The sequence below is a fragment of the Cydia pomonella genome, chromosome 6, assembly GCF_033807575.1.
Source record: "Cydia pomonella isolate Wapato2018A chromosome 6, ilCydPomo1, whole genome shotgun sequence".
Classification (NCBI taxonomy): domain Eukaryota; kingdom Metazoa; phylum Arthropoda; class Insecta; order Lepidoptera; family Tortricidae; genus Cydia; species Cydia pomonella.
In genome coordinates this window covers 3669311-3682905 of record NC_084708.1, presented here as the reverse complement: position 1 = coordinate 3682905, position 13595 = coordinate 3669311, and the positions used below count along the sequence as shown (strand labels likewise).

The window sequence follows — 13595 nt, the reverse complement described above, 5'->3', positions numbered from 1 at the left end:
GGGTTAGTACACAATTTTATGTTTCACTAGATTTAAATCGACCGGGATATCTTTTAGATTATAAGATTGTATCACTAATAATTATGTGACTAATTTCTGCATTTATATTTATAACTTGTAGTATTTTATAAATACTTGTCTTGACTTGTCAATTGCATTTCTTTACAAAATTGAAGCTAATTATCACTTCGTGAGATGATTTTTGTAAAAAAATGTATGTTTGATTAGTAAGTTTGCATTGCACCGACCATTATCGTAGCACCGTGGGCAGCTTAGACACGTTAGACAGCCTCTATATCTGTGCGACAAACTTCATCCGAATGTCTTCATCATATTTCGCGTATGTATTAGTAGGATAGGATAAACTCATCGGACTGACAGGCAAAGACCTTCCTCATGCTGTTTCCATTTGTCTTGGTCTGCCTACGTCACCGCCCGTTTAAATTGTGTCGTTTTTATTTCGCTTCCATATGAAATCCCTACTAATATTAAATATACTTAAATACGAAAGTGACTCTGTCTGTCTGTTACACTCCAAGCCTTAATTAAACCTATGAATTGGTTTAAATGAAATTTGATATGGAGATAATTTGAAGCCCAGGGAAAAACATGCGATAGTTTTCATCAATCATCATCATTATCCCATGTTTCGCGGGCACAAGCTAATAGGTATATATTAATGCTCACGTACGCAACAACAAATGCAAATTCGCAGTTGGACAACTACTTAAGTTATGTATGTGTAAACCGAGTCTCAGCTCGATACGCGTCTATTGTGTACGTAATGCATCCGGCCAACTTCACTGTGTCTACAGCTTAGCTTTACATAATATTCCTAATAATATACTAAATAGTCTACATTGCAGGCAGGCATTTACAAATCTGATATTATAGTGTATTTCTTTAGGTATTTAACAACATGTAAACAAACCACAATAAGGTATTTTATTGGGCAAGAATATTTTTCAAGTCAATTATTTTAACTCGATGTGTCAAAACTAACAGAAGTTCTACTACGATATTATTAAGCTATTATAATCATGCTTTTTTGCCAATAGGAATATCTCGGGATGATTTGATTAATCAATCAATAGTGATTTAGCTTTGTAATATGTATTTGCTTGTTACTTCGCCCTAGTGAAGAAACTGAAGAACCTAAAACGAGTCGGAATGTTTAGGCATTTGAGTACATTACACGATTAAACGGAAGCCGGTGGCGCTGGGCGAGGGGCGGCAGGCAGTATGACAGATGCAAGACTTTTACCAACCGATTTAACAATTCAAATTTGATAAATATGAAAGTTTCTTCTTTTTCTTCGCAAGTGTGTTGAAAAACGTCGTATGAAACGCGTGTGCATTGGTCATTACACACATCGGCTTTCTTATTGCGCGCTCGCTTGCAGCTCGCGCGCACAATATCGCCTCGTGTGTAACGACCAACTTAGCACACTTGTATCACAATATACTATTATATATTATATATATATCCTTGTCTAAGTACCCTCAACACAAGCCTTATTGACCTTACTGTGGGACTTAGTCAATTTGTGTAATAATTTCCTATAATATTTATTATTTATTTATTTAATTACCTATAGACAGACTATACTTACTACTTACTTGGCTGGCGCGATGACCCAAAATGAGTCTTGGACTCTTGGCTTCCAACACAAGAGCGCCACTTTGCTCGGTCCAGACCCAGAGCGGATTCACGCCAGCTTTCGCCGACGCCGAGCTCACGGAGATCTACCTCCACTCTATCCGCCCAACGATATTTAGGATGACCAACACGACGGCTTCTAGTTGGTCGAACCAAGTAAGCCCTTTTGACTGCCCTATCGCCACCCATCTTTTTGAGGTGGCCAAGCCAGCGAAGGCGGTATAATTTCAATCAATACTTTTCGATTATAGGTACTATTCAACATTATACATGGATATCTACAGTACCGAGTTGCAGTCAATATAGCGTCAACACATTTTATAGGATAAATTAGTTATGCACCAGAGTGAATCACAGTATTTACAGTGTTTACCTACCAGCTTGTCTGTTAGCTAATGACTGCTTATAAATACCTCATCTACTCGTTGTAAAGGTGATCAAGTTATACAACAAGTTTGCATTGCTGACGAATGTTTTACTACATTCTGCAAAAACATGTTTAACTCTTGCTCTTGGCTGTGTATGATAAGGATACTGATTGAGTTTTCACTCATCCTTTTGCGTTTCTTTGCTTTATACTCGTATTTAGAGCACAACCGTGGCTTGAACCCAACCGGTTTTTTACCACCATACACATTAAAATAAATGTATTTAAATAAAGCAAAAGGTAGTTTGTGCGAAAAGAGAATAGTCATGGAATTTAAGGGAACCAATACATTATGGCTCTTCTATTTTATTTTATTTTTATCTCAAGTATATATATCTGTAACATAAAGCTAACAAGCCAAGACGTTACAAATATTAATACATTAAAATTATTTATGACTAACGGCCCGATTCGAAGAATGAAATACGATAACGATAAGTTCTGGTTTAGATAATTTCTCATTTAGATATCGTTTGCATCTATGTCGTATAATTGACAGAAGCAGCTCGATTCGGGCAATTAATGTCACTTTGACGTTAGAAATATCGAAGATAGATCTTATTGGGATCACAGCGGAATCGAAAAAAACGTCAATTTTGACATGTCGTTTAGTTATCGATCTTTTAAAGATCTTTCCAAGATCTTAAACGTGTCTTAATCATTCTGCGAATCGGACCGATTGCGACTTAAGAATGAATACATTAAGATGTTTCCATTACTTTCTTATATTTTTGAATAAAGAAATACCACGTAGTGTGAAACAGAATCAAGATCACACTGCGGGTCTACCTTTAGTACTGTGTTGAGCAGAAAGCGCGGACGGGAGCGGCACGTGCCGGGCTTCTATTTCCGCACAGACTAAGAATATATTTTTTGTACGTACATAATAATTATTACTCATAGACTTATGATATTCGAGTATAAATGTATAAGTAACATTTACCTCAGCGGCTCGAACAAGCGTACTTTATTCATATTTATGTCAGTTTTTCTTACCATCACAACGAAAGCTAAAACATTTTAACTTTTAATCCAATCACGCCTACATTTCCTGCTATCGTAACCCTTGGATTCTGACTGATTTAATTCGATATCTCATTAGTTAACCAAATTGTACGGATTGCGTGTTTATGACGCTCGCCGTTCGCGTTTGGACACCGGTACAGCCAGTCACTAATCGCGCGCTGCGTACACAACTTGTGTCACCTGTTTAAAACAAACCATGGCTGCACGTCGTTTTACAAGGAAAGAGATCGAAGCACGTAACCATCGCGGCGATGCAGCTATAATCATTGACAACATCGTTTACGATATAACTGGTTTTCTTGATGACCATCCAGGCGGTGTAGAGGTTTTGCTAGACAACGCAGGAACTGATGCCACTAAATGCTTCCGTGATGTTGGACACAGTGACGATGCCTATACATGGCGTGAGCAGTACGTCATGGGAGAGGTTGTGGAGGAAGAAAAATTGCCAGTGGAGCCTCGTGATAAGCAGCTGGATACGACGCGGGAGCCGCTTTCGTTTGGAGCGCTTGTAGGAGTTGCACTGCCTCCTATTGGTCTTGCGGTTGCGTCTGCGCTTCTATACTTCTACCTCTTTGGGTAGATATGGTAGTGTTCTGCGAAGTTTTACTTCTTGAGGAAGTGCTGTGCAAGTGATATAAATTAAGATACTATGTAATACAGCAATACGATTAAAATAAAGCGCTTCGGCAAAGCTTCTGTTTAGCGAATACCTCGATGTATCTTTTTAACCATCTGAATTAGAAGAAAGATGAAAGATGCCGGTGCACTTAATTTTAATTTTAATACTGTTAGATAATTGGTTTAGGAATGAGGACAAGTACTTAAAGTTTGTAGTTAGTAATGTAAATATGTATTTTGTAGTTTTGAGGGACTTTTTTTATAAACCATAGATATAGTATCTTTCCTCTGTTGTTTATGTTAACTTGAAATGAGCTTACAGTGTTATTGTTATTTCATAATCTAAGGTCTATTTCACTACACTGACGATTGACACCAGGGTGCCTAGCCAAGATGCCAATCGTTTACGCCGTAGCAAGCGACAAGGTAATCTCGCTCTTCCATATTAGCGACAGAGACATTAGCGTTTCATTCGCTACTGGGCGTCTTGGCTAGACACCCGGACACTAAATTCCTCTTCATTTCTGGGTCGATTAGTAACGACGGTACCGAGCGTCAATATTTACTTGTCGGACCTGCAACGTACGGCGAATTGTCACTGTGAACAGCTATATTGTCACAGTTGAGAATAGTTTATTAACCACCAGAAGCCAGGGCTAAAGCCGCGAAAATTTAAGTTTCTAAATTTCGAGCAACTATCTCTGTTACTTCAATGACGCCTTAATTAGAGTAAAAGAGAAATATACCCGAAATTTACGAACTTCGGGTTCGCGGTAAGCCCTCAGGAAATTTTGAGGATATAGTGATATAGGAAAAATACTGCAATAAATGTTGACATTTGACTTTGCGGTGACGGCGGCGCGGTAAATCAGTTTAATAATGTGTTTTTAATAATGTGTTACCTAGGGTATATTGAGTTGACACACCGTTAAAAACACATTATTTACATTTTACATGTTATTGGAACGAAGATATGGAGCGAAGTTCCTTATCGGACGGCTGGAAAAAAGTGTATTTTTTTTCCTTCACGGCCCTCTTTTGTTTATTGTTTAAATTCTTTCTCGAGAATAAGTAGCCTCATTTCACCGGCTTACGTATATCCTATGGAGGCGCAGTTGGTAACAGCGACGATCCGGGTTCGATCCCCGGACGTGTATATATTACTTACATTTTAGATTTTTTTGCATTTGTGTTTCATATTTTTGATTGACTAAGCAAGTGTGAAGCTCGAGCTAAGCGTATCAGTTTCAGCTTGTACAAATGTTTTCTTATTTGGTTTTTCTCCCTGCCTGTAAGTCGCATTTCTGAACTGTTTTGTGAAATTTTGTAACCAGATTTGATCATTATTATTGTGTCGATTAAGTCTTTTTGTATCATTTGTATTGTACGTTTATTAATCAATAATAATATACTTCGTTCCAACCGAATGTTCCACGACACTCGATACTCACGCAATATTTTTACTTTTTCTTACTTTATGAAGTAAGAAGTTATATATGTATAATATAATAGTGCTCAATTTCTCAATTAGTTGCGTGTCATTCTTACGTTTAACGGTTCCTATGTTTATCGGTTGTTTGTTTATATTGGATTTGTATCATAATAAAAATGTATGATTGTTAGATTATATGTGTTTACTTCTGTACTACCTATATCATCAAAACCAATGTGAGATGTAATTTAAAGAAAGCATTTTTTTTTTTTTGACCGTATGTCTCTTTAGCTTTATTTATTTTTATCAAACCATATAGATAAGATAAAGATAGTTTATTATTCAAGTAGGCATATTACAATGCGCTTATGAACGTCAAATAAATCTACACCGGCTCTAGCCCCACACCTCTGACCCAAGAAGATTTAAATCCCCCCTCGATTAGAGGAGAGTATCCCAATATGCCACCATCCAACTCGGCGGGACTTATCTTTTCAAAACGTTACATCTTATAATTAACATGCATTAAATAAGAAACAATACAATTTAGATAACTATAGAAATCATGCAATTACTCGTACATACAGTAGCTACTTTTCTTTACAGAAATTTGATTTAAAAAAATTGATCTAAATTTAAAGTGTGTAGCAACTACATAATTTCGTATTCGTACGTGCTAAGTGACGCATGCGCACCGCGTCTGGATTGGCTACTACAAATAAATGGGTTGCGTCACTACCGTGGCCCACAGGCCTCTGACCTGAGGTCAGTAAGACAGTTTAAGGCGAGGTGCTCCTCGGCCGTGTCATGCCGCTGAACTAATTCATGTATGTATGCTCTTTATTGTACAGAATACATTATGACACAAATATGGTACGTAAAGGATGGGCAGTATAGACGTGTACAGTCAGCAGCAAAAGTAGCGGATCAAACAAGGTTTCAAAAGTATCTACCATTCTGGAATAGCTTAACAAAATGTGGTAGTTCTATATGTAGAACAAGAAGACGCTAAAAGGTATACTTTTGGATGTAAAGTTATCCGGAATATCAAATACTTTTGGCGCGTTGTTTCATCAGCTACTGTTGATGGTGACTGTACTTACAGTCGCCATAACGGAGTGGCCAAGGTAATCAAAAATATCTGAACATGCACTTTAACGATATGCCTAGGTCGGTCGAACTTAAAAGAATAATAACCTATGTAGATTTTTTTACAAATTTATAGCTTTCAGATATTTCCCTGTACTTGTAGTGTATGATTTGCCAATTTTCATAGATCTAGGTTAACGGGAAGTACCTACCCTATACATTTTTATTCCCTTGAGATTAAGAGTGTCTAAAAATACGTTTTTTATGGCATAAACGTCCGTATCTTTTTTCTTTAACTTAAAATATATATATTTATATTTTATAGCTTCAAGGGACTGTAGACCTGAGAAGGTATATGGTTTTAATTTCAACTCGATAACTCCTCTCTACGCGTTCCCGAGTTAACGCGTCTTGCCACACAGACGGATGGACGGACGGACCGACAACAAAGTGGTCCTATAATTCCGTTTTTTTCCTTTCGAGGTACGGAACCCTTAAAAACCGGTCAAGAGCAAGACGGGACATTCTCAGTGTAGGGTTCCGTAGTACACTGAGCATGGACCGTCACGCTCTTGTCCGGTTTTGATTGCTGCGTTGCGCCTGTCACTAGCTCACAGCAATGAGTATGGCAAGTAGCTCCTATGCCGTTTTATTTTAGGCCCTTTTAGATAAGCGACTATAATCTGCCACGCCTCGCATAACGTCCGTAGTACTATTTATTCTGTGCCGTAACATTGGAGAACTAGTTTTATCTTGGAAATTCTTGCGGATTTTTTTCATGGTGGTATATGTTAACGGCACCAATCATAAACTTCTAAGAGAAAATTTTGAATATTTTTGATATTTTACCGACATCTGTAACGGTAGTTTTACAGTGTAATATATGTGTGAACAGTTGAATATCCTATTCGTCCTTTGTTTTCTATGTATTAAATCAATGCTGCTACAATTGGTTTCAATTTTATCAATAAATTAAAAAAATGTTTTTTTGCTCCAGTCATGCGATGTATGGCGCCATTAATTTTTAAACTAATAATTATTTCTATTGCTCTTGATTATGGTAAATTGATGTCAGAATTTAAAAACAATAAAAACTGATGGTAAATATTACTTTTTAATACAGTTGCTCAAAAAGTGCTACTTTACTGCTAGTTTTCGCGAACTAGTTGCTTTTCACTTTTCCATTTTTTTTAATTTATACTTGTTCTAATTCATTACTACTTATTGATGAGTGTTAATGTTAGTTTCCCTTAAAAGTCGTAATGAACATAAAAACCTACTGTTAATGTAAGAATAATAAAAATATTGATATTTCATATGTTATTACTTACCTCTTCATCATTGTAACATGTTTATTTTTTAATATTGAATATTGAAAAACCGTTGTTAATAAGTTGTCTGAATGGAACGGAATAGCTGCCGAAACGCCTGTCAAAGAAGAGGCGTTTTTTCTTACTGCAAGCATGTTTTAAATTTCCAAAGACAACATTCGATATTGTTTTTCTACAATTTAAATATACGATAGACAAATAATTCTAAATAACGATACTTAAGTAATAATAGTACAATGTTTTATATTTACAATTGTTTCTGTTCTACAATTGTTTCTAATTACTTCTTGTTATTGTTATTTTTTCGCATCTGTATTAAAAAACGTCTTTCGATACACGTGCGGAAATGTCATTCTTCACTCGTCCCGAGTCTTGCCTCTCTCTCTACTCTACGGGATATCTCGGTACTCGTGAAGTAATGACATACTTTCCGCACTAGCATTGAAATGTACTATATTTTACAGGATTTGTCTATCCCATCCCATTACTGGTGCCAGTCATAGAGGTGTTTATTTTTTAGGTACCTATATGTTCCTAATGCGAACCCCAGCGCCCACAAAATGCATTCTATTAATATTATGAATGCGATAGTAGATAATTCTGCCTGACTATTTGTCTACTCTTATCTCTCTTCACGCTTAAAGGTGTGCTCCAACCATGCGCAGGATACGAGATAACCCCAATAGAATCTTAAGCATTGTTTCAGAAACGTGGGAAGCCCCCTGATGAGACACTGGCTTCGTCTGCATGCGCCAGTGTCTTATGTAATGGGCCATAGGCTAAGTTAATCTTGTGTTAAGTCAGTCATCAACAGGCAATATTATTAACAAAATATATAAGAAGCATTCTAAAATAAATACATTTTACGTTAAATCATCATCTTCCTCTTCGGCAACCGAACCCGTTTTATATGTTGAGCATAATAATATTGAGACCCAACATGCTGCCATTATTGATTAAACTTCTATATAAAACTTTTATTTACATACAAATCCAATAATCGGGCACTTACAATAATCCGGCATGGGGGAAAATTTTCCTGTACCGGATTACCGAGCGCCTACTGTAATTGTATTAGCCCCATAGTTGAAATTACCCTGGCTGACAGGGATCGTAACCGGTTTTTTGGAAAAACTCTGAAATAAACATATATTTCGGTTTATTTTATACTCCAAATATAGGACTCGGTTGTGTTTTTAGATAACGACTTCGTATTATTAGATTGCCCAATTAGAAATGAAATAATTAACAAAGAACGAAAAAATACCGTTTTCGTTCCCATACAAAAAATACCGGTTTCCGATCCCTGTTGGCTGATCTTATTCATATTACTGTTCTCGATATTCTCCAACAACCAGCTGTCATTCACACGTCCTTATCTCCTATTTATGTCGAGATACCATGTTATTTTATATACCAACATATTAACATACCATCGTGTTTATCGCTTGATTTTGCATAATTAGATAATTTTACTAAATGTGCCATAAACAATAGGATAGAACTGTTTAGGTAGGTACATGTGGAGAGACAAGATAGAAACAATGATGTTAAGGGTTCGTGTGAGTTTACCATTTTTAAACAAATACAAATAAAATAAAATCTGCGATATACACAATATCTGGTCCTCCAACCTACAGTAAGCTCATTAAGACTTCAGTTCTGGGTGCCTGGCCATACAATTTTTTAAATGCTCCTAACTTTTATGATAGGTAATTAGAAATCCTATAAAAAACCAGACAAAGGGGTATAGCTGTGGAATCTAAATATGTCATAATATGTTCAATAATGTTAATAGCCAAACAGGAAAAAACTTCCTATTTCGTCTTAACTCAGGAATAAACATCCGATCCGTGCTCATCTTACATGTACCTAAGTGCTTTTAAATAAAACCACAATAAAATAATAATAATGTGAAGTCCTCAACCCGCATTGGGCCAGCGTGGGGACTGTAGCCCAAACCCTTTCGCGCAAGAGAGGAGGCTCGTGCCAAGCAGTGCGACGGCACTGGGCGGCATATAGGCTGACTTGTTATTATTATTTTAATATAATAATTTATTAACCACTGTATTCGCACCACAGTGTTGTTGTTATACAAAGAAAAAAGATCGAGTAGAAGTTTTGCTTTGAAGTTTTGGTGTGCTCTAATTTCTTTACGTTACAATTTGTAGCAACGGAAACAATTACAACAATTAGTACCAGACATTTTAAACGAGATTTCACAGAATTAACAATAAACTATAAATAATCTTAAAAATAATAATATAGACTACAAATAAACTTAAAGGCCTTATAAATTAAAAAAAAACGTCCCCCTAGTCACTGCCGATCGGCAGTGTGCCCAGAAGGCTGGCTGCATTGCCACGTTGGATGGTAATGCTTCTGATTTGAACACAATACTGGCCAGCCCTCTAAATGTTCATGTCAAATTTCATAATGATCTTCTTCTTTAAGTGCCTTCTCCATCTCGGAGGTTGGCGACCTTATGTCTATATGTCATTCTATCTGAAGTCATGCGAATTAGTTTCTGTGTACTGCCCACGTCCAACCAGTCTCTTATGTTCCTTGTCCATGATATTCTCCTTCTCCCACGTCCTCGTTTCCCTTCAATCTTCCCCTCAATAATTAGTTTTCATAAGTCATATTTTGAGTTTCTATATATATGTCCGAAATATGTAGCTTTGCTTTCTTTAATAGTTGTTACGACTTCCACCTTTTTCTTTTTCTTCCATCTTTCATAATGATACAGAATGTAATTTTAAAATAAGAGCGTAACTTCGATTTTATAACGGATCTAGGTTCGTGTACTTTTAATGAAACAAAACCAATCGGTTTAGAGCCAAATAAGGCCAAATATTTGTGTTAATGATTGCGACTAGACGATAGCCAACAAACAAGTAATAATGTCATCTTACATATAGTGCCTCCAAGATTATCTTTAGGCCGTAATAAGTTTCCTAAGACCAAAAATAAGCTTGGAGCAAAACATTGGTAGCGTAAGATTTTTGCACGAACAAACACGTTCCCTCTTAATTGACGCTATCATATACTCGTAACCTCAAGTGTATCCAAAGTCACGGCAACCGAGTCTTTGCAGATATCCGAGCGTGCATTGTCAGTAGCCCGTCGAACGTCGAGCCCGCGCCATGTCCGACCAAAAACAATACACGCGCGCCGAAGTAGAGGCCCAAAACAAGCCCGAAGCCACTCTCTTCGTGATCCACAACAAAGTGTACAACGTTACTCCGTTCTTAGACGAGCATCCAGGCGGTCATGAGGTCCTAGTAGGCGTTGGGGGCACAGACGCCTCTGAGGACTTCGACGATATCGGTCATAGTATCGACGCTAGAGAGATTATGAAGAAATATCTCGTTGGTGAAATCGTGGAGTCTGAAAGAGTCGAGAAGGCGAAGAGAAACGTCAAATGGGATGATGTTAAGCATGATGGAGGATCAGGATTGTTCAGTACTTGGCGTCTCCCGTTGGTAGCTGCGCTGGTTTCTTCGCTTCTGTACCTATACTTCTCGTAACTGGACTGCTTAGTATAAGGATTGTTAAGGTTTTGTACACTATTTTATTAAAGGTAATGTTATAATGCTTTCGTTTTGAACTTTCCCCGTCACGCTGTCAACAGCTGATTACTTGTTAAACATTGATTGCATCATATCATATACCGATAGCCGGTCAAACAAGTTTGTGAGTAGAAAAAGACGTGTATTTCAAATTTTCTATGGGACGATAACCCTTTGCGCTTACATTTTTTAACATACTATATATTCTCAGATTATAATCCATCGGTATTATCCAAATAAAAAATAGTTTGGATTTGGTATAGTTTTTATCCCGGTAATTATCCCTTAAGAGGGTGAAAAGCGGGGTGGAAGCGAGATAATTGCATCGCCTAATAATTGATGTAAACTTGATACCTCTTCACGTTTGAACACTTCAACCGATTTAGATGATATTTTGTAAGAGGATATTTTGAGTCCCGGGGAAGGACATAGGATAGTTTTCATCCCGGCAACTATGCCTTAAGGGTATGAAAATGGGGGTGGAATTTATTATGACATTGGTATGGTATACTAAATGTAGATGTATATAAAAGTGGTATAATGGATAGGTTAACTAAATCTACAAAACGAAGTCGCTGGAAGAAGCTAGCTAAATTATATTTCGAAATTATGAGATTGTGCTTATTTCTTTATCATTACAACTAGCGGGCGTACGAGTATGTCGGAAGTAGTTATCGAAGTAATTATTGTTATAATAAATAAAATAAAGCGTCCGTCTCTTTCTATTAAGTGTCGAAAAGTGACGTCCTCTAATGTCGTTATCATCATATTGATAAACGTGGCCAGTCTACATATATACCTATGCCTCACTGGTGGTAGATATAGACCTTTGCTTAGGTATCATATTGAACCTTCGTAATATGTTTGCCCGATATCTTATTGGACCGAACGCGCTTTTTTCAAGGACTGATAATTTTTTTTACTTATAAAAGCATCCTGTAGAAGCCATTGGGCTAAGTTAGGTCGCGTTAAGATTGGTGACTGGTGACTCTTCTAAACATTCAACCGTTTTTAAGACGCATTCGGTCAAATGAAACATCAGACAAATAAAATAGCCATAACAAGAGGGTTTGAGCTGGTATGTCATTAGATTCGAATCAATAGGTACCTAAGTTTCTTGGAATATATACATTAAATATAGTTATTTACCAATAGATCTTTGGCTCAGGAAAACATGGTGAGAAAAGCTGAAAACTGCAACCATTTGCATAGAATTTCAAAGGAGTTAAGTCCCCAAGCCACATCAAGCTAACGTGAGGACTATAATACTCGTAATAATGCAATCAATGGGATGTTGACTCTACGAACATTGTTCTGACAGTCGTGTCAGCGAATGGCCTCATAGCGAAGAATTCCGACCAACACCTAAGAGACACTGGGTGGTTGGATCAAGGGTCAGATGCAGAAGGCGGTAATTTTGGACACGGCGCGTACTATACGCGGCGCGTATAATACTTACGGCGGTTCCTCTGCGGCCCTGACCACCGGCAGCTAGGGCCCTGTCCCACTGCTGGCGGCACCCTAGGTTAGATTTTTATTTTGTATAGTTTTGTAAGTGTTTTTTTTTTACATTTTATAAGTAAGTAAAATAAATAAAGGAGATGCAAACAATAAACTTGAAAACTGGTCATGTCAACGACTAATTTAAAAACATTGTTTATTCAAAACATTTCATGCTATGCAATCTTTTGTTATTTTTATTTATGTAAATATATTCAAAACATTGTGAAAGATGTATGACAATCTTTTATAGCATTTTTTATGGTAGGTACTTACAATAGTTTATACTAGCAAAATATTTTCTTTTTGCTTAAATCGGTGACATTAAATGACTTTCAACGTCTGTTGTGAAAGTAAAATAAATCAGTACCACTGAAAATCCGCAATATGGTGGAGGTATAAGAAAATCTTGTTAGTGTATAATTATCGCGGATATAAAAAATAAATAAAATTCTTTTATTTCAGACAGAGTCCATAAACATCTTACAATTAAAACTACAAATGAAATAAAATAAAATTAAAAATATGGATATGAAAAGTGACGTTTCTTCAAACAAAAACGTCACTTTTGACACTGACATATCCGATCCATATCGTATCTAGATCTAATATTTGGCCTAACTAAATGTTAACGGCGCCATTTTTGATATTTCACCGACACCTGTAACATTTCTACCGTTTTAAGCTTTAAAAGTTGAATGTCCAATTCGTCCTTTATGTTTTCTTTGTATTTAATGAAAGCTACTGCAATTCGTTTCAATATTATTAACCAATTAAAACTGTAGTTTTTTGCTCCAATCATGGGATGTATGGCGCCATTCATTTTCAAACTATCAAATATCAATGAAAAATTAAACTTAAGCAGCTCTTTGGCTCCTGTTTATGGTAAAATGTTGCCAGCGATTAAAAAGTAATGGTATAAATACTTGTTAATACA

General features: G+C 36.6%; 2 protein-coding genes across 2 annotated transcripts; both read left to right on the top strand.

Moving 5' to 3' along the window:
- The first annotated feature begins 3309 nt into the window (after window positions 1-3309).
- On the top strand, window positions 3310-3696 carry LOC133518580 (cytochrome b5-like). The gene has a single exon (XM_061852241.1). The coding sequence runs from the start codon at window positions 3310-3312 to the stop codon at window positions 3694-3696; it is 387 nt and encodes a 128-aa protein (XP_061708225.1).
- A 6955-nt stretch (window positions 3697-10651) lies between these two features.
- LOC133518702 (cytochrome b5-like) lies at window positions 10652-11181 on the top strand. Its single transcript, XM_061852373.1, has one exon. The coding sequence runs from the start codon at window positions 10733-10735 to the stop codon at window positions 11114-11116; it is 384 nt and encodes a 127-aa protein (XP_061708357.1). The 5' UTR covers window positions 10652-10732; the 3' UTR covers window positions 11117-11181.
- Window positions 11182-13595: the final 2414 nt, after the last annotated feature.

Coding starts and splice junctions, on each gene's coding strand:
- LOC133518580 (XM_061852241.1), top strand. CDS start 3,310: ATGGCTGCACGTCGTTTTACAAGGAAAGAGATCGAAGCACGTAACCAT.
- LOC133518702 (XM_061852373.1), top strand. CDS start 10,733: ATGTCCGACCAAAAACAATACACGCGCGCCGAAGTAGAGGCCCAAAAC.